The 26,204-nt window shown below is 54.7% G+C and overlaps 1 protein-coding gene across 6 annotated transcripts; it reads right to left on the bottom strand.

Moving 5' to 3' along the window:
* Positions 1–1,539: 1,539 nt before the first annotated feature.
* On the bottom strand, positions 1,540–25,707 carry DLG4 (discs large MAGUK scaffold protein 4). 6 transcript variants are annotated; one of them, XM_043903627.1, is made up of 21 exons: positions 25,608–25,707; positions 25,333–25,373; positions 16,537–16,602; positions 13,053–13,106; positions 12,866–12,916; positions 12,539–12,663; positions 12,273–12,442; positions 12,047–12,183; positions 11,750–11,894; positions 7,913–8,208; positions 7,697–7,799; positions 7,273–7,387; positions 5,790–5,966; positions 5,484–5,520; positions 5,344–5,371; positions 5,165–5,212; positions 4,948–5,049; positions 4,454–4,626; positions 3,438–3,547; positions 2,681–2,772; positions 1,540–2,479 (listed from the first exon to the last, which is right to left on the bottom strand). In XM_043903627.1, exons 5-21 carry the CDS (start codon positions 12,893–12,895, stop codon positions 2,373–2,375), a joined length of 1,995 nt encoding a protein of 664 aa, XP_043759562.1. In that variant the 5' UTR covers positions 12,896–12,916; positions 13,053–13,106; positions 16,537–16,602; positions 25,333–25,373; positions 25,608–25,707; the 3' UTR covers positions 1,540–2,372. The 6 variants fall into 6 exon arrangements, 5 of the variants coding, with proteins under 5 accessions (XP_043759562.1, XP_043759561.1, XP_043759559.1 ...); XM_043903626.1 differs by lacking the exons at positions 25,333–25,373; positions 25,608–25,707 and adding an exon at positions 24,218–24,703; XM_043903624.1 differs by lacking the exons at positions 25,333–25,373; positions 25,608–25,707 and adding an exon at positions 24,218–24,679 and having other exon boundaries at positions 16,438–16,602.
* Between the last annotated feature and the right edge of the window lie 497 nt (positions 25,708–26,204).

The following is a 26,204-nucleotide window of genomic DNA, read 5'->3' on the forward strand; positions in this document are numbered from 1 at the left end:
GAAAGGCAGACGGCTGGGCCTGGCCCCCAGGACTGGCCTCTGCTGGATACAGTGCTGCTCAGAAAACCTTGGGGCAGCCCAGAGAGGACCTTTGGTTTAAGGGTCACAGCTCTGGGGATCTCTGCCTCTAGCCTTGGATCCAGTCAAGCTAGGGCAGCCCCCCACCCTCCCAACCCCCTCCCATACCTACCTCCCCACCCCCATCACCTGAACACTGCCCCTGAGGGTTAGTCTTTTCCATCCAACTCTTAACTTTGTCAGGGAGGGCTACAAAAAAACTGCCCTTTTGCACAGTTCAGGACTTAACCACCCCACCTCAGCCTTCCTTTCTGGGGTCCCTGAATGAGAGAGAAATGGGTAGGCGGGATCCCCCCAGCGGTGCCAGCAATGGCTCATTTATGCTGTAGTTGAGGCTGGAGTAAGAGGAGCCTGTCAAGCATATGAACAGTGGCAGACGTGAAGCTGGGAACCAGTACCCAACAGAGCACCTGAGAAGCTTCAGTTAGGACCAAAAGCCAGGAACATCTGACTCCCTAAAAGAACCACATTTTCTCCTTCGTAATATATTTTATATGTATACATATACATATATGCATGCATACATTCTTAGTCGCTTAGTCACGTCCGACTCTTTGGGATCCCATAGACTGTAGTCTGCCAGGCTCCTCAGTCCATGGGATTCTCCAGGCAAGAATACTGGAGTGGGTTGCCATTACCTTCTCCAGAGGATCTTCCCTGACCCAGGGATCAAACCAGGGTCTCCTGCATTACAGGCAGTCTTTACCGTCTGCACCAAGAGGGAAGCCCACATACATACATATATATACATATACATATATGTAATGGACCATTTCCCTTTTTGCCTTGTGTACCAGGAAGTTCAGAAATCATATTCATCCTCACAGCTAACACATGTTTCTATTTTTATCTTTGGTATCGCATTCTATTTCCCCACCCTATTATCTGCAAAATTGCTTCAAATATCTCCTACAATCGGGATGGGGAATACGTAAAAAAAATAAATAATATCTCCTACAGAGAGGGGGCAGACATAGAGAAATCAAATGAAAAAAAGAAAAAAGAAATCCAATGAATAATTATGCAGCATTTCTTATGGGCACACTTCTGTGAAGGTCATTGCCAGAGACCAGCTCTGTCCACAGCTCCATGAACATGAATGAACCGTCTTCTCTGTTTTTCTTTAGAGACTGACAGCAGACTCTATGCTGCCCGACAGGGCTGAGACGGCTCAGAAAAGGGGTCAGGGCTGGGCTACGTTTGCAGGTCCTCTTCCTGGCTCTGTCAGGGACCTAGGATGGAACTCCAGACCCGCCCCCACCCCAGGCCCATTCTTTGCTGGAGCCTTGATCTGCAGATTCCTCCAAGGCCCCCTTCAGGCCACTCTGTTCTGTCTGGGGGGAGGTGGGGGGAGGTGAGGAGTGTGGGAGGAGAAGGATCTGACTTTACCTGACCCATCCCTATACTCCCACCCGGTCTCCCTCCTCACCCAGGTCCCAAATAACCAGGCCACACACCGGGTTTCAAGTATCCGTCTCTTCCTTTCACTCTCTCGAAAGAAAAAATAAATAAATTGCAGAAGGCGGCAGCATTTCCAGTCTTCCCCTGGCTCCCAGACACCCAACCCCCAACCCTGCCCCCCCTACCCTCCCCCCCCACATTCCCACTCCCTAGACCCATCCCTCCCCATTCCCAAAAGAAAAAAGAAAAAAAAAAGAAAAAGATCCCAGGAAAAAAAAAAAAGCCACAGTTAGACCTTCCACTCATGCAAACCGGCAAAGAAAAAAGGTGGGGGGCATGTGGAAGGCAGGGGGCCCTTGGTGGAATCCCCCCACTAATCCCCCCAAAACCACCTTTGAGAAGAAAAAAATGGAAAAATAAAATGAGAAATCAAGGGACCTGGGGAGTTATGATGGGGGTAGGAGTGACCCCAGACCCTGCCTCGGGGGGAGCGCGGAGGCCTGCAGCCCTGCAATGGGGTGCTCCTGGAGGGGGGCCCTGACTTCTGGAAAGTGTGTGGGAGGAGATGGGGGAGAGCAGGTGGCCCCCCAGTGGGTGTGTGTGTGCGTTGGGGGTGGGCAGAGGCAAGGGGTCCTAAGGAGCCAGGGCTTGGGATCAGGAGCCCGGGGCTCCTCCCAGACCCCAGGTTCCTGGGGTTCCGCAGCCCAGTTCTGGGGTGCAGGGATACATGCAGAGGAGTGTCCCCCCTCCAATGGGCTGGATCCAGTTAGAAAGGAAATAAATAAGAAGGGGTGGGAGGGAGGCTGGGGGTTGGAAGGGCTTGGGCAATTCAGTCCAGACCAAGGGCCTGGGCGGTGGAGGCAGGGCGAGTCCAGGCCAAGCCAGGGCAGGAATCAGAGTCTCTCTCGGGCAGGGACCCAGATGTAGGGGCCTGAGAGGTCCTCGATGACTCGCTTCACCTTGTGGTAGATCTCCTCAAAGCTGTCGCCCTCCACGATGGCTAGGGGCGAGGAGGGGGCGGGGCAGGGAGTCACGCCCAGGGCAAAGGGCACCTTCTCCTAATTCTCCAGTCCATGAGCCATGGGATGCACCCACCCAAAGGGGATACCTCCTTCTAAACCACCCACCCTGTGGGGGCCCCTCTTTTGAATCTGAGCCAGAGGCACCTCCTGTGCTGGCCACGGGCTAGCCTCAGCCTCACCTGAGAAGCACTCTGTGAATTCCTGTTCCAGCTTGGTGGCTCTGTCGAAGGCTTTGCGGGCTTGCTCCTCTGTGATCCGCTTATTAATCTCTCTGTGGAGAGTGAGAGAAACACAGACCTGAGGGTGGGTCCTGCCCTGCCTTTATCTCCTCTGTCCAGGGATGTTAAGTTGCAACCATTCTTTCCTTTTTTTCTTTTTTTAATATTTATTTGACTGCACCAGGTCTTAGATGGGGCATGTGGGATCTAGTTTCCTGACCAGGGAATGAACCTGGGTCCCCTGCATTGGAAGTACAGAGCCTTAGTCACTTGACCACCAAGGATGTCCCCAGTATTTTCTTATCTAGAGCATGAAGCAAAAAATACAATTCCCAATATCCTCTGGGGCCACAGATGGGCCCCCTCCCCACAACCCACCCCAGCCAGGTGTGGCCACTTCAGGGACCTCTCCAGAGCCTCATCCTTCCAGCCGGCAGCCCAGTGAAGGGATTCAGACTCTAACTCCCAACAGCCCTGATGCCCAGCAGGTGTATGCCCCAGGGGTTGCTGGGAGTTGTAGTCCCGCCTAGCCCAGGGCAGAAGAGGAGGGAAGAGGCCTGGGCTTCCCTGCGCCCTCTGGGTTCTAGCTCCAATTCCCCTCAGGGGCTGCTGGAGCTGCTGTCCAGGGTTCTGAGGGAAGAGCTCAACACAGAGGCCAACTGAGGCCCGGGGCTTGGTATGGGAGAGCCGAGGGGAAACCCCCTGAGACCATACTCACAGAACATTCTCCAGGGAGCGGGGGCGGATGAAGATGGCGATAGGGTGCAGGTGGGCCGCCTGCAGCCGCCTCACGGCATTGGCCGAGACATCAAGGATGCAGTGCTTCCCCTGGGGGCAGGCAGGGTGGGTGGAGGGGGACCAGCAGGTGGTGGGAAAGGACAGACAGAGGTGGCAGGACAGGACCCACACACAGGACGTGGGAAAGTGGAGGACACAAGATTGGCCAAAAGGGAAGTGAGATGGATGTCAAAAGACGAATGGGCAAAGAGAGTGGAGGCAGAAAGGGTATAGACAGACAGAGTGAAAAAAGGAGAGGGACAGACGGAGAGCAAGGGAGGGGCCAGCACAGGAGGGAGGGGATGGAGGGAACAGAGAGGACAGGCAGGGAGGGGACCCAAAAGACAGCGCAGAGCAAGGCCAAGGGGGCGGAGTCAGGCAGGTGGGGCGAGAAAACGAAGGAGAAAGGAAGTAGGATAGAGGGAGGAGGGAGGGGAGGACGGACAGAGGACAGACAGATGGAAGGAACAAGGAGAGACAGATGGGAGGAGGAGAGGCAGATGGAGAAAGGAGCCATGGAGGGAAGAGGGCAGGGTGGGGGCAGCGGGGAGAAGGTGATGGCAGAGGAGTGGGAGAGGCAAGTGGAGACCCCAGGAAAGGCAAGGGGAGGGGGGAGAGGGCCAAAGGGGAGCCAGCAGAAGGGAGGGACCGAGTTGTGGGGGGCCAAGCCACCAAGGGCAAGGCCACAGGAAGAGAGGTGAAATGGGGCAAGGAGAGGGGGAGAGGGGACAGATGGCAGCATGAAGTTTGGGGTCAGGGACCAAGGGAGGGAGGGAGGCGGGGGGTGGGGAGCAGGGCACCGGAGAGCAGGCAGGCAGACAGAGTTGCCCAAGAGGAGAAGGAGGTGGAGGAGCGGAGTGGAGACCCAGCAGGGAAAGAGACAGAGAGAGAAAGAGAGTTAGAGAGCTGAGGAAGGCCATGGGGGGAAGGAGGAGGAGGACGGGCCGCGGCTCCTACCTGCTCTGCCACCTCTCGCACGGACTGGACGCTGGTTCCATACAGGTGGCTGTTGTACTGGCCGGCCTCGATAAACTTGTGGGCCTGAATGTCCTTCTCCATTTTCTCCCGGGACGACACAAAGTGGTAATCCCGGCCATCTATCTCGTACTCCCGCTTGGGCCTCGTCGTATCTGCCAGGAAGTCACCCCGCCCCCCAAAGATCTAACCACCATCCCTCCAGCTTCAACCCTGCCTACGGTGACCCCCCAGAGAGCCCAGCTGGTCCTCCGGGGAAGGGGGCTGCTGGGGAGACCCAGGCCAGGGGAGACGGGTGGAGCTGCTCCCCCAGCATCTCTGGGTCATCCAAGTCCCCGGCCTGGTATGGTCCCAGTGGACGTGAGTGTGGCTGAGCAGCACCCTTGTCTGAGAACCCCTGTGTTCAGAAGTGGCTCTGCCTGTGACCCTTGGGCCCCACCCCCCACCCCCACTGCCCCCCAAGGCCCTGCACTCACGGGGAACACAGGATCCGAACTTGTCGGGGAACTCGGAGAGGAGATCATCGTTGGCGCGGTCCTTGGTGGGCCCGAGGATAATGATGGGGCGAGCATAGTGCACTGAGGAGAGCGTGGGGGTCAGGCGGGGGCAGAGATCGGGGGTCAGGCGGTGGGGGGAAGGGAGGGGCAGAGCCGGGACAGGGGGTCTTGGCCAGGGCGCGCTGCCAGGGCTCACCTTCCATCTGTGTCACCGTCTCGTAGCTCAGAACCGAGTCTTCTCGACCTAACAGGAGGCAGGACATCTGCAAGGGCCTTGGAGGCAGGGGATGCAGGGCCCCCACCTGCCTTCCTGAGGACTCAAGAGAAGCCCAGGGCCCCTCTCCCCGCAGGTCTTCCCAAACTGACCCAACCTACCCTGTGATCCAGAGCTGGAGCCCCAATCCTAGGGAGACAGAGCAGGCCATGTGGTTGGTCAGGAGTCCAGACCCACGAGCGCCACACCCCTGCCCCCCACCTCCGCTCTTCCACCAGAGCTCCCGGCCTTCTCCACTTACCTTGGCCTTTAACCGTGACCACTCCCGTCGCTCAACCCTGAGGGATACATGGAGGGATGGGGGTAGAGAAATGCCCAGTGAGGAGCCCTCTTGCCCCCACCCCCAGGGCAGCTGAGAACTCCGTCTCCCAGCAGCCCCTGGGCCCCACGCTCCTAAATGAGGTGTTTGTCCCAAGGGCTCCTGTGAGTCCTGGTGCCTGGGAAGGGTCAGCAGACAGATCCCCAAGAAGCTGGGGGTGGACCCATGCCCTCCCTGCTGGCTGCCCACCCTGTGGCCCTTGGGAGCTTCAGGGGCAGGCAGGCTCACCGCCGCTTGCTGGGGATAAAGCCGATGTCATCGGTCTCGCTGTCGGAGTGGACCCGCCGCGCCTGCCACCACTCCTCATCGCTGGCGTCAATGACATGAAGCACGTCCCCGAAGCGGAAGCTCAAGGCCTGGCTCAGGAAGCCGCAGTCCTTGGTCTTGTCATAGTCAAACAGGGCCCTGAAGGGCAGGCAGCCCCCAGTCAGTCTGGTGAGGGCCAAGGCCCCCGAGACCCAGCCCAGAGGTTCTGCCTAGGGGTCTACAGATCCGCATGGCCGCTGGTGGCTCTCCCAGAGATGCTGTGGATTCTGAGGAACCCCAGAACTGTGTGGGAACCTAAAGCTCTACAACTATGAACAGCCACTCCATCCTCACTGTGTCAGGGATCAGACAGCCTACGGATCGGGGGCGATTTCGAGAGTAAGATTGAGAACAGCGCCCTCCTAAGAAAGCAGCTGCCATATGCAGGCACGTCACAGTCAGAGGGTAACATGGACCCAAGTCCAGCTACCCTCAGCAGTAGGGTAGCCTTAAGTGACAACCTGTAAGTGACAACTCCAGGGTGAGGACAAGGGAGGGAATGACTGCAGAAACACCAGAGATGCTGAGCAAAGCACCAGGGCTAGAAAGATGGGAAGGGACTCCAGGATCATCAGCATCATCTGGGAGTTAGAACTGACCAGCCCTGGGAGCCAACTGGACCCAGCAAGGATAGAAGGGCTGAGCGAGGCTCCAGTTTGAGCCAGCCGTCTCGGCAGACAGCGGTGCCATTCAGGAAGAGAGACACCAATTGGGCAGGACAGAGAGCATGAGCACACGGGAGAAGAGGTGAGCTAGCTTTGGGACATGCTGAGTGTGAACACCTGTGGGACAACCCCAGGGATGTGTCCAGAAAGCAGATGGCTGGAGCTGCAGGTCTGGACCATGGGAAGAGGTCAGGCCTGGGCTGACTACTCTGAGAGACACGGGCAAAGCAAGCAGCAGGGGAAGCTATGTGAGCGGACCGGGAGCCCAGAGGGAGGGAAGGGAAGAGGCTCGGACAAAGCGCCTATGCCTGGGGCAGACAAGAAAGAGGAGCCAGTGGGAGGAGCCCTAAGAAGGTAGCAAGATGCCACCTGGGAGACAGGGTCAGCTTGGAGACAGCGGTGGTCCACTTCCCCTGGAATGTTATCCCACGGGGTTGGGCAATATTCCAAAAGTTGAGAGGTCCCTTACTCTGCCAGGCATTAACCTTTGAGTTACCAGGCCTTGCGGCAGCTGAGGGTCCCAAGGAAGATGCCAGGGTGACTAGGGGCTCGAAGCAGTAGGGATCACTGAGGCTGAGGCTGTTTTCTAGTCGCTATGGAGTGTTTCTCAATGCTAACCTGTGCGTTTCCAGCCCTGGTGTGGGAGGCGGGACAGGTGCCAGGCAAGATTGAGGAGCGAGAGCTGGCTGGGGGACAAGGGGCCATGGAATAAAGAGAGGCCCAGCCAGGAAGCATCCAACCTGATATAGAAACCCCTTTTGGGGTTGCTCCGCAAGGAGGCAGTCCCTGAACCCAGGCTGCTGTTCATGAGCTGTTCCCGAAGGTCGTGGATCTTGGCCTCGAACCGGCTGTACTCTAAGGAAGGACAAGAAGGTTCCTGAGCTCTGGCCCCTCCCTACTGTCAGCCTCTCCCCTCCCCTTCCCCCAAACTCTGCAGAAGCCAGGAGACAGAGTTCTGAGCACCATCTGAGAGGGGGAGCTTCAGGTTTGGTTATTCCCGTTTACTCAGCCGTGTCTAACTCTTTGCAAACTCATGGACTGTAGCCTGCCAGGCTCCTCTGTCCATGGGATTTCCCAGGCAAGAATCCTGGAGTGGGTAGTCATTTCCTTCTCCAGGGGAATCTTCCTGACCCAGGGATTGAACCCATGTCTCAGGGCCAGTACCTTCGGGTTTATACTGAGCGATGATCGTGACTGTCTGACCCGCATTCTTCAGGGCAATGGCAGCCTGCTCATGGCTGGCATTGCGGAGGTCAACGCCATTGACCTAGAGAGAGCGGGGAGAGCTTGAGTTACTGGAGATGGGGGCCGGGCTCCAGCCTACATGCGCCCCGGCTAGAGGGGAGGGGACGGTCCGGGCAGGGGCTGGCCTTCCCTTACCGAGAGGATCTGGTCCCCCTTCCGCAGCTCCCCACTGAGGTCTGCAGGGCCACCAGCCAGGATGAAGGAGATGAAGATGCCTTCACCGTCCTCGCCACCCACAATGTTGAAGCCCAGGCCTGTGGAGCCCCGGTGGATCACAATCCGCCTCGGTTCTCGGGGGACGTCTTCCTCCCCGAGCAGGTCCTTGGCCACGGGGGAGTAGCGCCGAGGGGAGGTGGGGGTCATGGCGGTGGGGTAGTCAGTGCCCAGGTAGCTGCTGTGACTGATCTCATTGTCCAGGTGCTGGGAATAAGCTGAGGGAAGACACGGGGGAAGGACGGATGCAATGGAAAATGCACGGAGGGAGACAGCGCCCACCACTCCACCTCCTCCCGAGGAAAGCAGCAGAACCAGGCTCAGGAGAAAGGGATGTCACTGTGCCAGAGAAATGAGGCTGGGGTGTACAGGGGACATCTGGTCACAGCAATATCAGGGGGCAGGAATTCAAAGGTCATGGTAAGGGTGGGTTCTCCTAGGAGCGAGTGGATCTGAAGGGTACACGACCTAAGTATGCCAAGGGTATGGAGCCAAGGGGAATATTAATACCAGGCTTTGGGGATTTTCGTTCAGTTGAACCATCTCTCATATCATCTATAAAATTCCTTTCCCTTTGTTTCCCCCACTTCCTGGTCATTCGTTTGGTGAGAAAACTTGGTCATTTGTCCAGCAGATTTCCCCACCTTCTTTTAGGAAACAGTGGGAAACCCTAACAAGTAGATCACTACTTACACCCCTGCCCTGCATCTCCTGTCAAGTGGTCACCTGTATAGAGACTCAAGTTCAATTTTTGACAGAAGTATTTCCTAGATGCTGCTGCGTACTTTCTGCATCATGACAGGACGCGATGTCAGCTTGCATTTTTTGAGATACAAATCTGTAGGTTGGGGTCTTGTCAGCCTGACCCATCCATTATAAAGCTCACCATTAGCCTCCCACCTAAGAGTTTTAGCAGCCACTGACCATCACTGCCTGGACTTGGCAGTTCACTGAGGATGGCAAATAGTGCCCATGTATATTTCTTTTTTTTTTTTTTCAGGGAAGAACATTTATTAGTGATAATTTGTCTGTAAAAAAGAATGTTCCCAGGTCAATCACCAGTCACTCTACAGTGCAATATGCATAGGAAAGGAGAATAAATGCTTGACTCTTTCCCTTTGCTTGCCAGTATTCAGAATGTACAAGTTCCCTAGCATCTTCCAAAGGTACCTAGTTGTTTTGAAGTATCCTTATAATCCTGTAGATTTTAAAATATTTACTGAGTTTTGGTTGAACAACCAGTTTCAATTTGGCTCCTGTCTCTTTGACACAATCCATGAATATCTTCCTTGCTTTCTTCTTTTTTTAAAGGTTTAAATGGTAACTTGTTCTTTTAATGATTTTGCTAGAAAATGGGAAAGTTCTCAAGTGAAAACTTGGTGGCTCAGATGGTAAAGAATCCACCTGCAATACAGGAGGACCTGGGTCCGATCCCTGGGTCAGGAAGATCCCCTGGAGTAGGGCATGGCAACCCACTCCAGTATTCTAGCCTGGAGAATTCCACGGACAGAGGAGCCTGATGGGTGACAGTCCATGGGGTCGCAAAGAGTTTTGCTAATATGAAAGATGTTACAAGTTCATCTTACACATTCCTTGCTCAAGTCTTAGATCTGGCCCTTTCTCCAAGGAGTAAAGGTTCCCTCTGATAGGTTATGGTGTCTAGAAACAAGACCGTGTGATTTTAATATGGTCTTACAGTATGATTTCAGATTTGGATGAAGTAGTCATATCTCATTATTCTTTTCCAAAAATTTCTTAGCTCTTCTCCCAAATGTAATTTTCCAGTTGGGGGTGGGGGGATGAACATTAACATTCTGATGAGGATTGCATAAAATTAGAGAAAAATTTGGAGAGGGTTGAGATCTTTAGCATATTATGTTTTTTGCATCAGGAAACATGCTGTGACTTTCCAGTTCTTTAGTGTTCTTTTACGTCCTTTGGTAAAGTTTCATCATTTACCTGATAAAATCTGACACAGGTCATTTACTGTATAAATCTGCCCTCTGGTCAAGCTTATTTTTCTAAGAATTTTTTTAGAGATGTTTTTAATGTTAAAACATTTTTAAAGTCTTTATTGAATTTGCTATAATATTGCTTCTGCTTTATGTTTTGGTTTTTTGGCTGAGAAGCATATGAAATCATAGATCCCCGACCAGGGAACTCATACCCTCTGTATTGGAAGGTGAAGTCTTAACCACTGGGCCACCAGGGAAGTCCTCCAAGAATTTTATAGAGCATTTTCCCTATGGCAAAAAGGATCTTTTTACCCATTATATTTTCTTATTGCCGGGAAGTTATGAGTTCTTGCTTTTTAATCTTACATACGGCCACATTCTTAACCCTACCTATTATTTTTAAGGTTTTCATTTAATTCACTTAGATTTTAATCTAGATGGACAAAAATATAATTTACAAATAAAGATAAGTCTGTTTCTCCCCATTGAAATGTAACATTTATTTATTCTTTTTTCTCTTGCTACACTGCCTGAAATCTTTACAGCAGTGATTCGCAAGCAGGGTAATTTTGCAACCCCCTTGCCCCCAGGGGACATTTGGCAAAGTCTAGACATTTTTGGTTGTTCTGACTGGAGGGGAAGGGTATCACTGTCATCTGATAGAGGCCAGGGCTGCTGTTAAACATACTACCATGCACAGAACAACACCCCCCACAACAAAGAATTGTCAAGGACAAAAATGTCAACAGTCCCAACACTGAGAAACCCGACTCTAAAGCCATGTGGACTAACAGGAGCAGGAAGAGGTTTCCTTGCCTAGTTCCTAACTTAATGGACACACAGATAGGATTTTATCATTACAATGTGTTCACTGTTGACTTCTGGTAACACTTTTTGATCATGTTAAGGAAAACTCCTCTGTTCCTAGTATACTAAGTTTCCTCTCAGAATAGGATGTTGAATTTAATCAAATGCTTTCCCCACATCTGTCTAAAATGAACATACTGTTCTTTCTACCTTTTTTTTGGCACACCAAATGGCAGGTGGGATCTTAACTCCCCAATGACCAGTGATCAGGGATCCAACTCTGTGCCTCCTGCAGTGGAAGCATGGAGTCTTAACTGCTGGACTGCCAAAGAAGTCGTCCCTCCCTTAACTTTTTAAAAACAATGACTCATACCTAGAGGTTTCATAATATGGAAACACCTCTAATTCCCTGAAATAAACCCAACTTTGTGACAATGTTACTCCCTTAATATACCACTGTGTTTGTTTTGCAACTATGTTATTAGAAACTTTTACATCTCTGTCCAGAAGCAAAATTAACCTATACTTTCCTCTTTTTTTTTGGCTGAACCATGGGGTTGCAGGATCTTAGTTCCCTGACCAGGGACTGAATCCAGGCCACAGCAATGAAAGCCCAGAATCCTAACCACTAGGTCACCAGGGAACTCCCTACTTTCTTACATTTTCCTTGTGACCATTTTTCAAATGCCCTTATAAAATGAAATGTGAAACATTTTATCTTCCCCTACGCTCAGAAAAAGCATAAGAATTACCTATTCCATGAGGATTTGATAAAATTAGCCATAAAACCATCTAGTGCCTTCTGGGGGAGGGACTACTGACAATCTTTTCTAGTTCTTTCATGGTGACCAATCTTCCATCTATTCTCCAACCAAAGGAAGTGACAGAGGTTGTGGCCAGCTCAGGGGAAGGATCTGAAGAGTCAGGGTCAATGGGGACGTCATAGGGTGACTGGTGGGGGGGGCATGGGGAGCTCCAGGGTTTGGAGGGCTCTCACAGGTCGTGATGTCTGGGGGAGCGTAGCTGTCACTCAGGTAGGCATTGCTGGGCTTGGCCACCTTTAGGTAGACCACATCGTACGTGTTCTTCAGGGCTGCCACAGCATCCTCATGCATGACGTCCTCCAGCCCCACGCTGTTGACCTGGGGCCAAGGGAAGCAGAGCTCAGACGGAACCAGAAGCAATCTCAAGACAGACATGCCGAGGGCGAGCCCATCAGGAAGCCTGGGCAGGCACCAGGCCAGCAGGCAGGGCCCAGGTGTGGGCTAGAAGAGTGATGGGGGTCCCCACTCACCGCTAGGATCTTGTCTCCGATCTGTAACCTCCCGTCCTTGTGGGCGGCACCCCCTTCGATAATCTTGGTCACATAGATGCTGTTATCTCCGGGGATATGTTGGTTCCCGACACCTCCGGCGATGCTGAAGCCAAGACCTGGGCAGAGGGGAGGGCAGAGGTGGGTCCCTAGGTCCCCTGGGGCAGAGGACAGCGGGAGGAGGGTGGCAACCTAACTGGGTCGCTACCTTTAGGCCCCTTGATGAGCTTGATCTCCATAAGCTTCTCAGCCGGGGGCTTCCGGCGCATGACGTAGAGGCGGACAATAGAGCCTGCCTCTTTGAGGGCCTCCACCGCCGCTGAGTGGGTCACCTCCCGCACGTCCACTTCATTGACAAACAAGATGCTATCGTTGACCCTGAGGGCAGCAAGGTGGGCCTGAGCCAGGAGCTTCCTGCCGCCCTGGTCCTCCCTTTCAAGGGAGCCAGCATCCTAACCCGTCTCCTCTCCCCACCTGAGACGGCCGTCCTGGGCTGCAGCCCCACCGGGAATGATCTTGGTGATGAAGATGGAAGGGTCATCACCGATGTGGGGGTTATCAGTGCCACCTGCGATGCTGAAGCCCAGACCTGAGTTACCCTGGGCAGAAGGAGGGGAAGAGGGTCAGCTCCCCTCTCCGCCTACTCTAGACGGGGCAAGAGGGGAGGGGAGATGGTCAGGGAGCTGTGACCGGAGCAGGAAGGGACAGGGTTAAGAGGCTGGCCACTGAGAAAACACGGGCACAGAGAGAAGCACAGACGGGGGCGAGGCGGGAGGACCTGGGCTGCATGAGCCTGCTCACCCTTTCCAATGTGATCTCCTCGTATTCCATTTCCCCCTCTGTCCCGTTCACCTGCAACTCCAGCACGGGCCAGAAACACAAGAGACGTGAGACAGACTTCCTGCCTGAGCACCTGTCCCTACCCTGCTGCTGGGACCTGACCTTCCCTCCTCCTTTCTGTAAAAGCCCCACAATCTAAACAACTCACATATCCCGGGGCTTCTAGGGTATCTGTGTTGACAATCACAGGGGGAGAATTGGCCTGCGAGGGAAAAAAGGAGATGAAAAGCTGCCTGAGCCTTGGCTCAAGAGGGAGCCCGTAACCAAGAGATCCCCCCACCATGGCTACCCTCTCAGCCTCTTAACCTGGCCTGCTCTGTTCCCTTTGACTCCCTGAAGGACCTAGCCTTGATCCACGTTACAAACACACAGGTACACGTGCTGGCCCCAACTCTGCCCAGCCCAGGCCCCCTGCATGTGGAGGTGTCTGAGAAGCAGGAAGAGAGAGACAGCCAGATTGGGGAGCAGCAGATGGTAAAGAGCCGGGAGAGGGGGGGCCGGCTGGTGGGGGGAGCTTCTCACCGGATGTAACACCACAGAATGCTACATGCCTTATGTACTACACACACATACCACAAGGCTCCTGTCCACTAGGTCCTACCCCATCCCTGTCCCTATCTACCCACCTACACCCAGATCTTTTCATAACCCTCCCTCAGACTTGCCCCTCATTTTCACACACATGTGCCCTAAACCCTGAGCCCCCAGAATCCGGGGTTCCCCAAGATGCAGGCCCCACCCTCCTTCTCGCCCACCCACCATTCAATCTACTCCTTCCTTTAGGGATCCTGTTGCCAAGCAACGGTATCTAAGCCCAGCCAAGGCCTGAGGAGACCCACCTCCTGGAGGCCCTGTCGCCAGGACAACGGGAGGGGGAGATGGGGCGTGGCCTAAGAGCGACCAGATTCCCAAAGGCAGAATCTGGTCCGCTAGCCCCGCCTCTCCTGCTCTGGGCCCCGCCCCCCAGGTAGCCCGGCAGAAAGAAGTCCAGGCTGAAGAGGTTTGAGGGCGCAGCGCCTCCTGAATAACCTCCCTTCCTCCCTCCCCTACGCCCCTCACCCTACGCAGTGGAAAGAACGTCAGGAAAGGGGAGTGGTGAAAGACATCCGGGTCCTAGCCTCTCATTACTCTTACCCCCACCCCTGCCCTATTTCATCCGGGAAAGGGTTAAAGTGGGGTGTGCCCAGGCCCCTGACGTCAGTCGCCTCGACACAGCAGGGTCTCTAGATTCTAGGGCAGGGCCGCTTTAGGCCGGTCCTAGGGGCTTCCCCAGTTGCCAGGGCAACCGAAGCCACGTTTCCATAGCAATGGGGAAGGCAGCCAAAAGCCTCCTTCCGGGGTCCCCAACCTGTCTCCTCCTTAAACAAATATTTATTTGGAGCCTACCAAGCGCGAGGCACTCATTGAGGATTCCCCAGACTCCTGGCTCTCTCCTTCCCAAGGGGTCTTTCCTCTCTCCTACTGCGATATGTCAGTACTACATATTTTCAAGCTCCGTGATAGATTTCATACCCATAAATCTATTAAATCCATCCTCTGACCCTTCAAATCTCAGCAAATGCTACTGCCCAGCCAATAGCCACTGACTGCCTACATCCCATCTGCATGTCCATCCTCTGTCCCACAGCCTGTCTTCAATTGCCATCCCCAACCTTACCCTAGACCTTCCTGCCCCAGGCTCCATCTTTTATCCCCAACTACCTTCATCTCATCTCATCTGTGTAGCTGTAGATAAAACACCCCTCTCTCCACCCCATCCGATATCTTCCAACCCCAGCCTCCATTCTCCATCCACTTCCCCGCCCTGTGCCCCTGTCCAGGCCCATCCAGCATCAGTCTCCTGCTGTTATCCTCCATCCTAACTTATGATTCCTCAGAGAGATCACCACCACTCTCCCTTACTTCATTCTCTGACCCTCAAGATTCTACACCCAAATCACAATCCTTCATTCTCAACCCTCTGAAAACTGAGGCTTCTCCTGTCCCCCAGCTCAGGCCTTGTCATGGGTCCTCCCTCCCACACCCAGGGCCTCCAGCACCCACTTCCCTCTGCTTCCTGGGCACAGATTCCAAGTCTCCCTACCTCTGTACAACCACCTTCGCTCCTCTTCCCCTTCCCCAGGGACTGAATGGCCCCATCTTGAGGGGAAAAAAGCGTCTTCTTTCCTTAGTCCTTGCAGCCCCCAGCATTCCACAGGAATCCTCTGCACCCATCTCCTCCTCTCCTTGCCCTCGATCAGCTCAACCTCCTCCCTGGTTCCATGTCTCATCCTTGCCTGTCTCCTGACCTAGGACCTCTCACCTTCCTCTTGTCTTTCCACTTTTCTACCTGCATGAGAATGGTATTTCCCTCTCCAACTCCTCTCCAACCACCTCCTTCTCACTCCAGAACCTACTGCTGCCCAGCCTCTGCTTCCTCATTCCCAGGCTCAGGAACTCAGGAACCTCCTCTCCATCTTCTTGGTGAAACGTCAACAACCTCCCCCTTCCCGGGACATCCCACAAGATCCTAGAATCTCACCCCTGACCCCAGTGTTCCCCTGAATCTCACAGCCAGCCTGGTACACTCCATTCCTCCCAGCATACACCCCCAGAAGAGGAGACTGAGGGGGAAGAAGATGGGAAGTGGCCTGGAGAATGGAAGATCTCAAAAACAGGGCCTCCCCAGGACTGGAGAAGGGAAAACATAACTGTGAGCACAGAAAAGAAAGGGAAACAGGTGGTGGTGAATAATAATGGGGGGGGGGGGGAGTACAGAAAGAAATCTGCATGGAGGTAAGTGTCCAAGAGGAGGAGAGAGAGGAGGCATAGGAGGAAAGGACAGAAGTGATGAGTAGGGAAGGGGGTTAACATGGAGAAAGGGAGCCGGCTGACCCAGGCAGAGGACTCATCCTGGCCAGAGAGCCTGAGCTGGGGATCGGGGAGAGGAAGAAGGAGAGTGCGTGGGAGGAAGAGAAAGACAGCATCCAGCATCAGCCAGCAGAGAGGGAAAGGCAGAGAGGAGGGGAGACACAGGAGGGGTGCAAAGGCCGAGGCAGGGGACAGAGGCAGAAAGGCCGGGCAACCAGAAATCTCAGACCAGACAGATGGAAAGGGCTGGAGAGCCAGGCCCAGAGGCCGGAAGTGGGGGGAGGAGGCAGCGAAGGGCCAAGAGCAAATGAGGGCAGCAGGAGTTCTGAACAGAGCTCTGGACACAGAAAATGGAAACGGAGGTGGGGGTGTGTGAAGGAATGAAGAGGGCCCAGGCACGGGGAGCATCCTGGGGAACGCTCGCATCTTAACGCACGTGTGCGCACACAAGGGCTGTAAACTCTACACCCGCTCCCACTTGCCTGGCCTCTGTTTCTCCTCTTTAGGAACCAGGTGTTTCCAACGCCCCCAATGCCCCCTCCCCTGGCCCCAGGAGCCCAAGCCCAGCCCCCCAGCCCCAGCTGCCCCCCACCTCCGGCTCTCGCCCTACCGGGCCTTGGGGGTAGTTGTAGCTCCGAGGCTCCGAGGGCTGCACTGGGGAGGGGGCCGCCTGAGTCTCCTACCTTGAGGGGGGAGAAGTGGGCGTGGCCCACGACCCCTTGGACGGCCTCGAGGTGGGACAAGTTCCTCTCCGCCACGTGCACCAGCTCGGGGGCGTTTACCTGGTTGGGGAGGTGGGCCGGGCTGTGCTCCAGAGGGGGCGTGTCTTCATCTTGGTAGCGGTATTTCTGGGGAGGGGACGGAGGCGTCACGGGGGCCGGCCCAGCGCCTCGGGCTCCAGGCGGCCCGCCCCGGCGCGCCTGTGCTCCCCCGCCAGTGCAGTGCGGAAGGCCCTGGGGCCTGACCAGCTCCTCCCCCTCCCTGTCCTCCAGCCCATTGGCTCCCCTCTCTCCACCCTCCCCACAGCCCCCTCTCCCGCCAGGCCCTTGGCACCTCTCCTCTCTTTCCAAATCTGCACCCTCCCCGCAACTCTTCCTACTCCCAGCCTAGGACCCCCGCCTTCTCCGCAGCACACCTCCTCCTCTGAAGTCCGTTTCTTCAGCCCTTTCCCAGAGCTCCAGCCCCTCGGCCACGTGCACCGCTCCCCTTCTCTACCTCCATCCCCAGCATCCTTGCTTGCCTCATCAGCTTCCCCCCACTTCCTCTTCACCTTAAGCCCATTCCCCATGTTGTAACCTCCCTCCTTCGAGTTGCTTCTCCCATTCTGTACTCCATCCCACCCCGCTCCACCCTCCTTGCCTCAGTCTCCCTACTGCAGCCACTGCCCCAGGAGGGAATCACTCCCCATCACCTTGCACCCCGGGGCAAGGACCACTGTCGAGCCCTTCAACTAGCAGGTACTTGGCATCAGCCCCCCTCGCAGGACTAAGCTAAACCGGTCCAGCTGGCCTTGCTGGTTCCCAAGTCTTCGGCAAGGGGGCCCCAGGACTCCCCCACCTCTACAAATGCCCAGAGGCCAGCCAGCTAATCGGATATACTAGAAGAAGGGGGAGGGTGGGGGAGGAACAGAGACGGTAGGGCTCAGAAAGGGGGCAGGAATGCATGCCAGCTTCCAGGTTCCATGACTGAGGAAGTAGGTAGAACCTCAGAGTAAATTCCTGGTCTCCCTTTGGCCTTTAGGAGTGAAAGACCCAACCTGACCCCTGATTCCCCTTCCTAACTCACTGCGTACCATCTCAGGGGCCTCCCTTACTAGCTTAATACGGACACCAGTAAATGAGATTAACGGAGGGACCAGAGAGAGGAGGGCAGCTGGAGACACTAATGAAGGGTAGCGCCTCTGCCCACCACAGAAGCAAACCCTCCCCAAGGCCAGGTTCTGTGGAGCAAGGGGAGGTTACCATGTGTAGGGCTCTCTCAGAGACTGGAGAAGACAGAATAAGCTCCCCAGTACACATGGGTAAAAAGAGAAGGCAAGATTTCCCTCTCAAAAAAAGTATCTGAGAAGCTGAGAGGACCCCAACATTTGGAGGACAACAGTTACAAGATCAAACTGGAGGAAGCTTATCAAGGTCAATGCCTGACACAGTATGACTCTGAAAATTCTGAGGATGAGGAACCAAGGCTGAGGATGTAGTCCACTTTGGCCATGGTTAAGGATAAAGTAAGAGAATAGGAAGAGGAAAATGGTCCATTAAGACTCTCCAATCCAGAACACAGAGACAGCTGAGATCAAGGAGCACCTAGATACATTTTTTTTTTAAGGCTGCACCATTGGGCATGCAGGATCTTAGTTCCCTGACCAGGGATCAAATCCATGCCCCCTGCAGTGGAAGTGTGGAGTCATAACCACTGGACCCTGCCAGGGAAGTCCCACCTTGTTATGTTTGAAGTCTTAAGGAAAGAAAAGCAGTTCATCAAGGTACACTTTGTTTTCTGGCCTTGGAGACAGACTTGGAGAAAGAACTCCTAGCTCCCTCCAGGTTTCCATACCAAGAACACAAAAAGTGGAGAAGGGAAGTTAGGGGAAGTAGAAACTAATATAATCCTCCTCCAAGCTGGGCCCTCTTGGGTAACAGAATTCAATGAACTGAAAGAGGTTGTTGTGCCACATTCTGAAAAGGTGGTCTTTGGCCTGGATAGTGCAAGAGCTGAGGGACAGAGCCCCAAAACTGGAGGGGCCAAGGAGGGAAGAAGGAGACAAGGAGACTGCTCTCTTCTCTCTTCACAAAGCCCCCAAGTCCCTGTGTGACAACTGAGGTAGGGCTAAGGGTTGAAGCTTCAAGTTTGTGGAGTTTGGGACAGGGCAGGGAGGGTTTGAGCCCAAAGCCCCTCCATCTTCGCCCCACCTCACAGACAGAGAAAATTCCTGAATCCCAATGAAGAAATCTCAGGATGCACACAACGAAAATGGAAGCATGGAATGGGACATGTCATTGTTTATTCTAGAGGAGATGAAAGAAAATCTGTAGCACACTGAGGCTGCAGGCGCCTCTCCCTTCCCTACCCCCGTGGGGGGTGGGGTGTCTGGGACTGAGAAAAAGGCTCCTGATACGGTGACAAAGTCAGGGAGATGGGGAACAAGGAAAGGATCCCAAAGTTCCCAGAATGTGGCTGAAAGTGGTTAGGGCCTATGTTCAGTCCCTGGAAATTTTTAAAGTAAATGTAGTAAAGAAAAACCTCTGGAGAGGTGGGGGTGGGAGAGTCATTAGGAAACTGCAAACTGGGAGGTGGGGGTTGAGGTCAGCACCTCTCATCCCAGACTAAAGGACTACTAATGCAAGGCAGGCTAGGAAGGAGGGTCCCCTCTTTTACGCTACTGGGGCTCAGGGCCGCGACCAGCGACAGCTCCAGTACAATTGGGACCAAGTCTGAACCCCCAATATAGTAAGGCACAAGTAATATTATTAAGGCACAGGCATAGAATAAGTCAAAGGCCTGGGGGGTCGCTGTTGCTCTTTTCCCTTTGGCCCCCTCTTCACAGCCCCAGTTGCAAGAATGACCTGGAACGGAGGCTTGCACCCCCAGAATAGAGGGTTGTGAGTGAAAGTGAATGATCATAGGAGGGGCGACCCACTGCGCCTGTCCGCGAGACACTGCCACCCAGAGACCCCGCCAAGCAGAAGGAACAGCGACAGCACTTGAAGCTTGCACCCCGAGATTTGGGGGTCCGGAAAGAGGGGAGCGGGGCCGGAGCCCGTACCGCGGCACGTACCACGCAGAGACACATGGAGGCGAATCTGTTCCGAGCCGACATGGAGAAGGGGAGAGGGACTGAGGGGAGGGGATGGGTGGGAGAGCAAGGGTCCCGGGGTTGGGGGGGGGGGGAGGGGCAGAGGGGCGGGGGCTGCGGCGGCCGCGGCAACTGGAGGCTGCGGCCGGAGTGGGGGGGGGGGGGGGGTGACGGCGCCTGCGCAGTGCGGGAGAGCGTCACGATGGGAGAGAAAGGGGTGCGGGGAGACCCTCTTAGCCATCAACTTCCCTGGTACCAGCTGTTTCTCTGTGAACTTCACTGTGCACAGTATACTCCTATTCATTCACAAATACAGACATTCCTAAAATTACCAATTTATCGCTCTGGTTCTCTGGGATCCCTTATGCTATCTAATCTCCCACCCCTAAAACCACCAAGCCCCTATTACAAAACCTCCCTGGACTCTCAGGGTGCAGGGAAGGAAGCAGCACTTCTCCCTCACGTCAGAAAGATCCCCAAGGGATCTAAACTGCCTCCCACAATCCCCTCCCCCCAACCTCCCCAATGATTGTTAATGTGGACAACATCCCCACAGATGTCAAGACGTCTCCTATTCTAACCATCAGTAAAGCCCCACATGATAGCCAGACAACGTTTTCCAAGAGTTGAAAGACCACAGATCCTGTTGTACCCTTAAATTAATATACCCTTTAAATCATCCCTTTTAAAATTACATCTGTTCCCCCAGTCTGCTAACAGAGACCTTGAAATTAGTGCAGCTATTACCGTTGTTCTAATGTAAACATCCAAATAACCAGTCCTCAAATTCACTTGGGGTCCCCTCTCCAAATTCTTGAACCTAATGAGATACTCATGACTTTTCTAACATGCCCCAGTACCACCAGATCCCATTTCAGGGAATACTTAAGGGACCTTAAAGCTGACCTTCTGAATTCAGTTGCAACCTCTTCAGTTTATTACTAGACTTTTAGATTAAGAGATATTTCTCTATTCCTTTTCTGTACTCTTTAAATGTATACATTATTCCCTTTTCTGGCTGCCCTCCCCTACACCTCAACATTCCTACCCACCCCCCGGCCATGATTCTGAATTTCAACTCTGTTGGACGATTACTCCCAAATTTATCTATCTCCCCGACACCGACGTCTCAAAAATTATTTACCAAAATAAGATCTGGCCTGCAATTTCCAGTGACCCACAAATCTCCCGTAACACCCCAAAATGACTGCCTCAGATCTCTTCCATTTTGTCCCAAACTGAACCTGAAAGCACCTCTTCTAAATATTCTCCCATTGAACTCCCACTTTTCCAACTCTTAAAGCCCAGCGAGCAATCTCCTAAAATCTTCTTCTCTGGCTTTTCTAAAATGCCTACAAATGGTAGAGAGGACGGATTTCCCTAGAACCTGATCCATGCCCCCTCTCTTCCCGTTGACTGGAATCTGTTAGATACGCCCCCACGATGACCCCCAAGGCCCTAGTTTCATATCTGGATAGAATGCTTGTAATCCTCAGAGGGAGCCAGTGCGGAAGGGGCTGAACTGGAAATTCCTTACAGAAAAGAAAATGTACAGGCCCTAGTTCTCCACCAGTGGGCGCTATGGCCATTAAGACCCTCCCCCATCCCTCATTTCCTTTTTCCCTCCATTTTCCGTTTCCCCGTTGCCTGGCAACACAACGATCAAGGACTTTGCCGTCGCCTAGCAACCGTCTCCCTGGAACATAGCGTTGAGGTAGGAGGTTGTGCTCTGATGAAATCTTAACAGTCCTCCATCTTAGGAAAACTGAGACGTCAGATCGCCCAACCCCCGGATTCTCCTTTCCAAAGACCCCTGCTGCCCGCAGTTTCTTGGACAAGCCCCTCAAACCCTGTCTCCTCTTTGCACATGGGACCACGCCACGCCCCTGCCGGGTCAGCCCCGCCCTCATTTACCCAGTCCTAAGGCCCCACCCCTTTCTGAGGTTGTTTGCCCGCCTCCCTTGGTAGAGTAAGCCAGACCCCGCCCACCTGCCTCCAGGAGACCACGCCTGCGTCCACTTCCCGCCCATTCGCTCCCCCGGCCTCGCCCACACTGCCCCTCCGCCACGCCCCAGTCGACCAATGAATGAGGCCGTAGGCCACACTGCCCCGCCCCCGACACCTTAGCTTTGCCCAATAAGGACCACCCGGAGGGTTTAACCGCTTCACCTCAGGGACTCTAGCCAAATACCCCCGGTCTTTTCCCACTTTCCTCCTTCCCCCACTTGTTCTGCTCCGCCCTCCGCCACCCTCGCCCGGCCCTCAAGTCCGCCACGCAACTTCAGTCGTCGCCGGTTACCATGGCAACGGCGGCAGCAGCGCGGGGAGTAGGGGGAGGGACGGGGGCGGAGTGGGAGAAAGAGAGATGCTCAGAGACACCGGCAGAGAGCGAGGCAGAGAGTAAGATTAAGTGATAGCTATAAGGCAGAGTTAGCGCAAGGCACAGGGCCTGGCACATAGTAGGCATTCAATAAATATTCCTTAAATTACTGCGGCAGAAATCTAAATATAGGCGATGAAAGATGGAGGAATCAGATGTAGCTGGGAAGCTCAACGACCGCAAAACATGAGCACCCTCTACCCCACCCAGCATTCTGGGGGGACAAGTGCCATGTGCCCCCCCTGCTGGCTCGTCCAAAGCGAACCCTCCGCTGCCCTGGATAGAGATGAACCACAACTCCCAACAGCCCCAGGGGCAGCAACCCTCTAACACTGACGGTTCTCCTGCCTCAAAGCCTTATGGGACTTGGAGTCCCCGCCATCCCGAGACTGACAAGTTTTCCGGCCAAGGAATGTGGCAAGCCTGGGTCTCCACGCCTCTGTAAAACCCCAAAATGCATGATCCTCTCTGCGCAAGACTCTTTCCTTCGGGGATGCTCAACCCTGGGCTCCATCGAAGAAGCAGGATTCTTGAAGGGAGATGAATAAACCCACCCTCCCAGAATAGCTACCAATGCAGACAAGGCCCTCACCCTCCCTTCTCATATGTGCGTTCACGTGTTGGAAGCAGAACCCACACATTCCAACTGGCTTTCTGTGTACACCTGCACATAAGGGACCATAGCCAGAAAGCCTAAGACTAAGGAGCAGATTAAGGGCAGGAGTCAAGAGGAACTGAGACTCAGACAGACCTTAAAGGAGAAAAGGCCCGAGAAACTGAGGCACAAAAATCCACTGCAACTACAGGAGATGGGAAGAAGAAGCAATATGGGAGAAAGCCCAAAGCCCACAGAATGGAGGAAAAGCAAGGAGCCCTCAAGAGAGGGTAGGGGCTTGAACCTAAAGGTTCTCAGCCTTCAGTCTCCTCCAACCATGCTCACACATGCACAACGCATGTGTAGATGCATGTGTATACATGTATGTGAGTTTGTGGCAGGGAACATGTGTGTCCTCAGCTCCCTGCCCTGAGAATCTGCAGTTCCCACTAAATATAACCCCCTCCCCAGCCTGTGACTCACCCAGACCCCGCCTCCCCGGCCCCCACTTCCTGTCCCACCCCCCAACCCCCAGCTGCCTGCCAGCCGCCCAAACCTCCCTCCACACACCAGGCTTCCAGCTTTCCAGTCCCATAGTCTTAGAGTCAAGACCCAGGTATTCTGCAGCCCACCAGAAGCTTGCCAGTGTTCCCCATCCCGGAGTTCCTGCACTTGGCAGGCTCACAGGGACACCCTTGTACAGATCTTCACTGCTGCCCGCCCGGCCCTCCTCCTACACCTTTTCACCCTAGTAATTTTAAATCCAGGTGTCCTCCCCCACCTTGATACCAAGGGTCAGGGGTAACAGGAACATTCCCTTCCATCTGCTCATCTCCCTCTTTCCGAACCAGGGTAGATACGGTGTAGGAGGAAGTGAGGATGGTGGACACCTGCCTGGGCCACCCCCAAATTTTTCACCACGCACCTGGTACCCCTCCTCAAATCCCCTCTCCCCAAGCCTCTCATCCTCCTCCAAAGAAGCTGGCAACCTTAGCTGCTGCAACCGTCTACCTCCCCAGGGAGTACCCCGAATCCTAACCTCACCTGGTCCAATCCCTCAGGTGATTCTCTGTCAGGTTCCAGTTCTCTGACAACTCCCAACTATCCCCATTCCATATGACTTATCCTGAAATTAACAGTCCCCTCGAATTAAGAGCACCCCCAAACGTATCTAAGATGCTTCTTTTATAGTCTGAAGGCCCACTCCTTCCCTGCCAGCTGACACCCCCAGACCAGTCAGGTACTCACAACCAGTAACCTTCTACCCTCAAGCCAGGAGGCCCCTGAAATTGGACAAGGCAACTGGAAGCCAGCTTGTCCCCCAGGAGGGAAGAGGAACCCCCCCTCACATAGTCCACCTTCTAACATACACCAAACAGAGCTCCCATGTGAGCCAGGCTTCTCCTTAAATAAGTCTCCCTCAACATCATTGGTGAATCTCAAAATCCACCAGATCCCCAAGGCACAGAATACCCCCCAATTTTCCATTTCTCTACAGGTACAAAGGGATCACTCCAGGGGGCACCTGTGGCCAAACCCAGCATTTTCTCAGATGTGAACCCCAAACTAAATTATGACCCCCCCATCTGCTGATGCTCTCATTCCAGGGCCCCCAGCCGCAGATTAGGCCTGATTAACCCCTCCCCACGAACTCATACCCTCCCCCCAGTTTACAGGCCCCCCTATCATGCTTACCTTGGTTGTCACTATACAGAGACAGTCCATGTTGGGGGGCCTGGCCGCGGCGGCGGGTAAGGGGCTCTGACTTCATCGGAGTTTCGTTCCTCCCCTCCGTGGGTTCTCACCCCTCCCCCCTCCGCACCCCACTTTTGCAGGGGGGGCCAGGATGGGGGGAGGGGTGAGAGGGGAAAGAGGGGGTTGGAGAAGGGAAGGGGAGGGGAGCGTGGGAGGGAGGGGAAGGGGGCCCTAAAAGGGGTCCCCAGTGGAGGGGAGGGGGTTTAGGGAGTACACCCCGATTCTCAGGAGGGGCGGGGGCACCGGGGGCTGGCAGCCCCGGGGTTCGGGGGCTGGGGCATGAGCTGAGGTGGGGGAGGGGAACTGGATGTCGGGGAGCCCCGGGGTAGGGGAAGGTCTTGCCTAACGGCCAGGGGCTAGGGGCCGTGGCGGGGGAGTAGGGTGGGGGGGTCGGAGGCGGCAGCGGCCGAGGGAGCCGTGGAGCCGAGGAGGGAAGGGGAGAGAGGAGGAGAGAGGAAGCAGGGGGAGGGAGGGAGGGAGCGAAGAGCGAGAATGGGGGGGTGCTTCGGTAGAGTTAACTCCTTCCGCGCTGGCAGGAACCCGGATAATGGGAAAGGAGATGGAGGCAGGAGCCCAGAGGCCCTGAGGCAAACATGGAGTCCCGGCCAGCCACCAGCGAGGACAGCAGAAAGGCAGTGAGGAGGGAGTTTATTTCTCAGAGGAGGAAGCACCCACCCAGCCTCTCAAAGACTGGGAGCACCCAGGGTGGTTGAGATACTGGAGAGAGGCCATGGTAGGGAGTAGGGAGTGAGGGAGGGGCTGGCAGGAGGGAATCCCTGGGGGCCTAGGGCTCCCTCAGGATTTACAGGAGGAAACCTGAAAAGTGATTGCATCCTGGACTCTTAAGTGCCTGAAACTGGGGCAGGTAAAGAAGAGGGGGAAGCGGGAGAGCAAATGGGCTACAGGACTAGAAAGAGAGCACTCCCCTCGCCCCTGACTCAGGAGGTCGTCCCCGAGGACCCCCAATTCTCAGGCTCTTATTAGCAGTAGTTTGTTCACCCCTCCAGCCCTGCTGCACCCTCAGGAATTCAGAGCCCATCCCCCAACCCCCTTACCTGACTCTCTGAGATGGAAGCCTCATAATAGTCCAGGATGTCTGTCATAGGAACAGAGCTTGAGTTACCCCTCCCACCCCAGGCCTCCCTGGCCACCCCTGCCATCACCTCACCTCCATCCCCATCCGGTAAAGGAGGAACTCCTCCAGTCAACACTGGTAGACACTGACCCCTGATCTCCAGGCTCCCAACCAGCCCCCAAGTTCAGTAATCGCCCTCGCAAGCACAGGCCAGCCCTTGTCACTGCTGCCCCTCAGAAAACTGGGGCTACTCACCCAGCAAGGCTTGGAAGAGGTCACTGTGCAGCACCGAAAGGAGAGGGGGTGCCCATCGCAATAGTGGGGGTGCCAAGAGCCAGAGGGCCGACTTGGGAGCTGGTGAAATGCAAGTAAGGGGGAGGGGTTGGGACAAGGAAGAGAGAGGGACCAACACCCTCACACACACTCACCTCCTCTTCCCCAGTCTTTGCCTTCTCACCCCAGACTCTCTAGAAAGGTCCAGGGTGAGGGATCCCTGGATCCCAGGCCCCATCCACCCCCAGGCCTCCCCTTCACAAGGACGCCTGTTTTTCACCTCTTGGTCCTGGTCCCTCAGACATCTCTCTTTCCTCTCACTTTAATCTCTCTAATCCACCAGGGTTGGAGCTGAGCTGTCTTCTCTCCACCCAGTGTGAGCTGTCAGGTAAAGTAGGCAGTCTCTGACCCGCCCACCGTCCCATTCTTCCCGGGTTCCCAGGTACTATCACCACCACCACCACCACCTTCCTCCTTACACCCTTGGCCCCTCTCCCCAAAGCCAAGCATGACCACTACATTTTCCTGAGGGCCAGGAAAGAGGATTAGCCCCAAAGTGCCCTGCTTTGGAAGCCCTAA

This window comes from Cervus elaphus, chromosome 5 (genome assembly GCF_910594005.1).
Source record: "Cervus elaphus chromosome 5, mCerEla1.1, whole genome shotgun sequence".
In the NCBI taxonomy this organism is placed as follows: domain Eukaryota; kingdom Metazoa; phylum Chordata; class Mammalia; order Artiodactyla; family Cervidae; genus Cervus; species Cervus elaphus.

What these genes read in the sequence shown, in the direction of transcription:
- DLG4 (XM_043903623.1), bottom strand. Translation starts at nt 24,247, where the DNA reads ATGGACTGTCTCTGTATAGTGACAACCAAG. An exon ending in AGGGGGACCAGATCCTCTCG is followed by an intron (nt 7,800 to 7,912) that starts GTAAGGGAAGGC and finishes CGCTCTCTCTAG; the next exon opens with GTCAATGGCGTTGACCTCCG. An exon ending in CGCTCCCTGGAGAATGTTCT is followed by an intron (nt 2,773 to 3,437) that starts GTGAGTATGGTC and finishes CACTCTCCACAG; the next exon opens with AGAGATTAATAAGCGGATCA.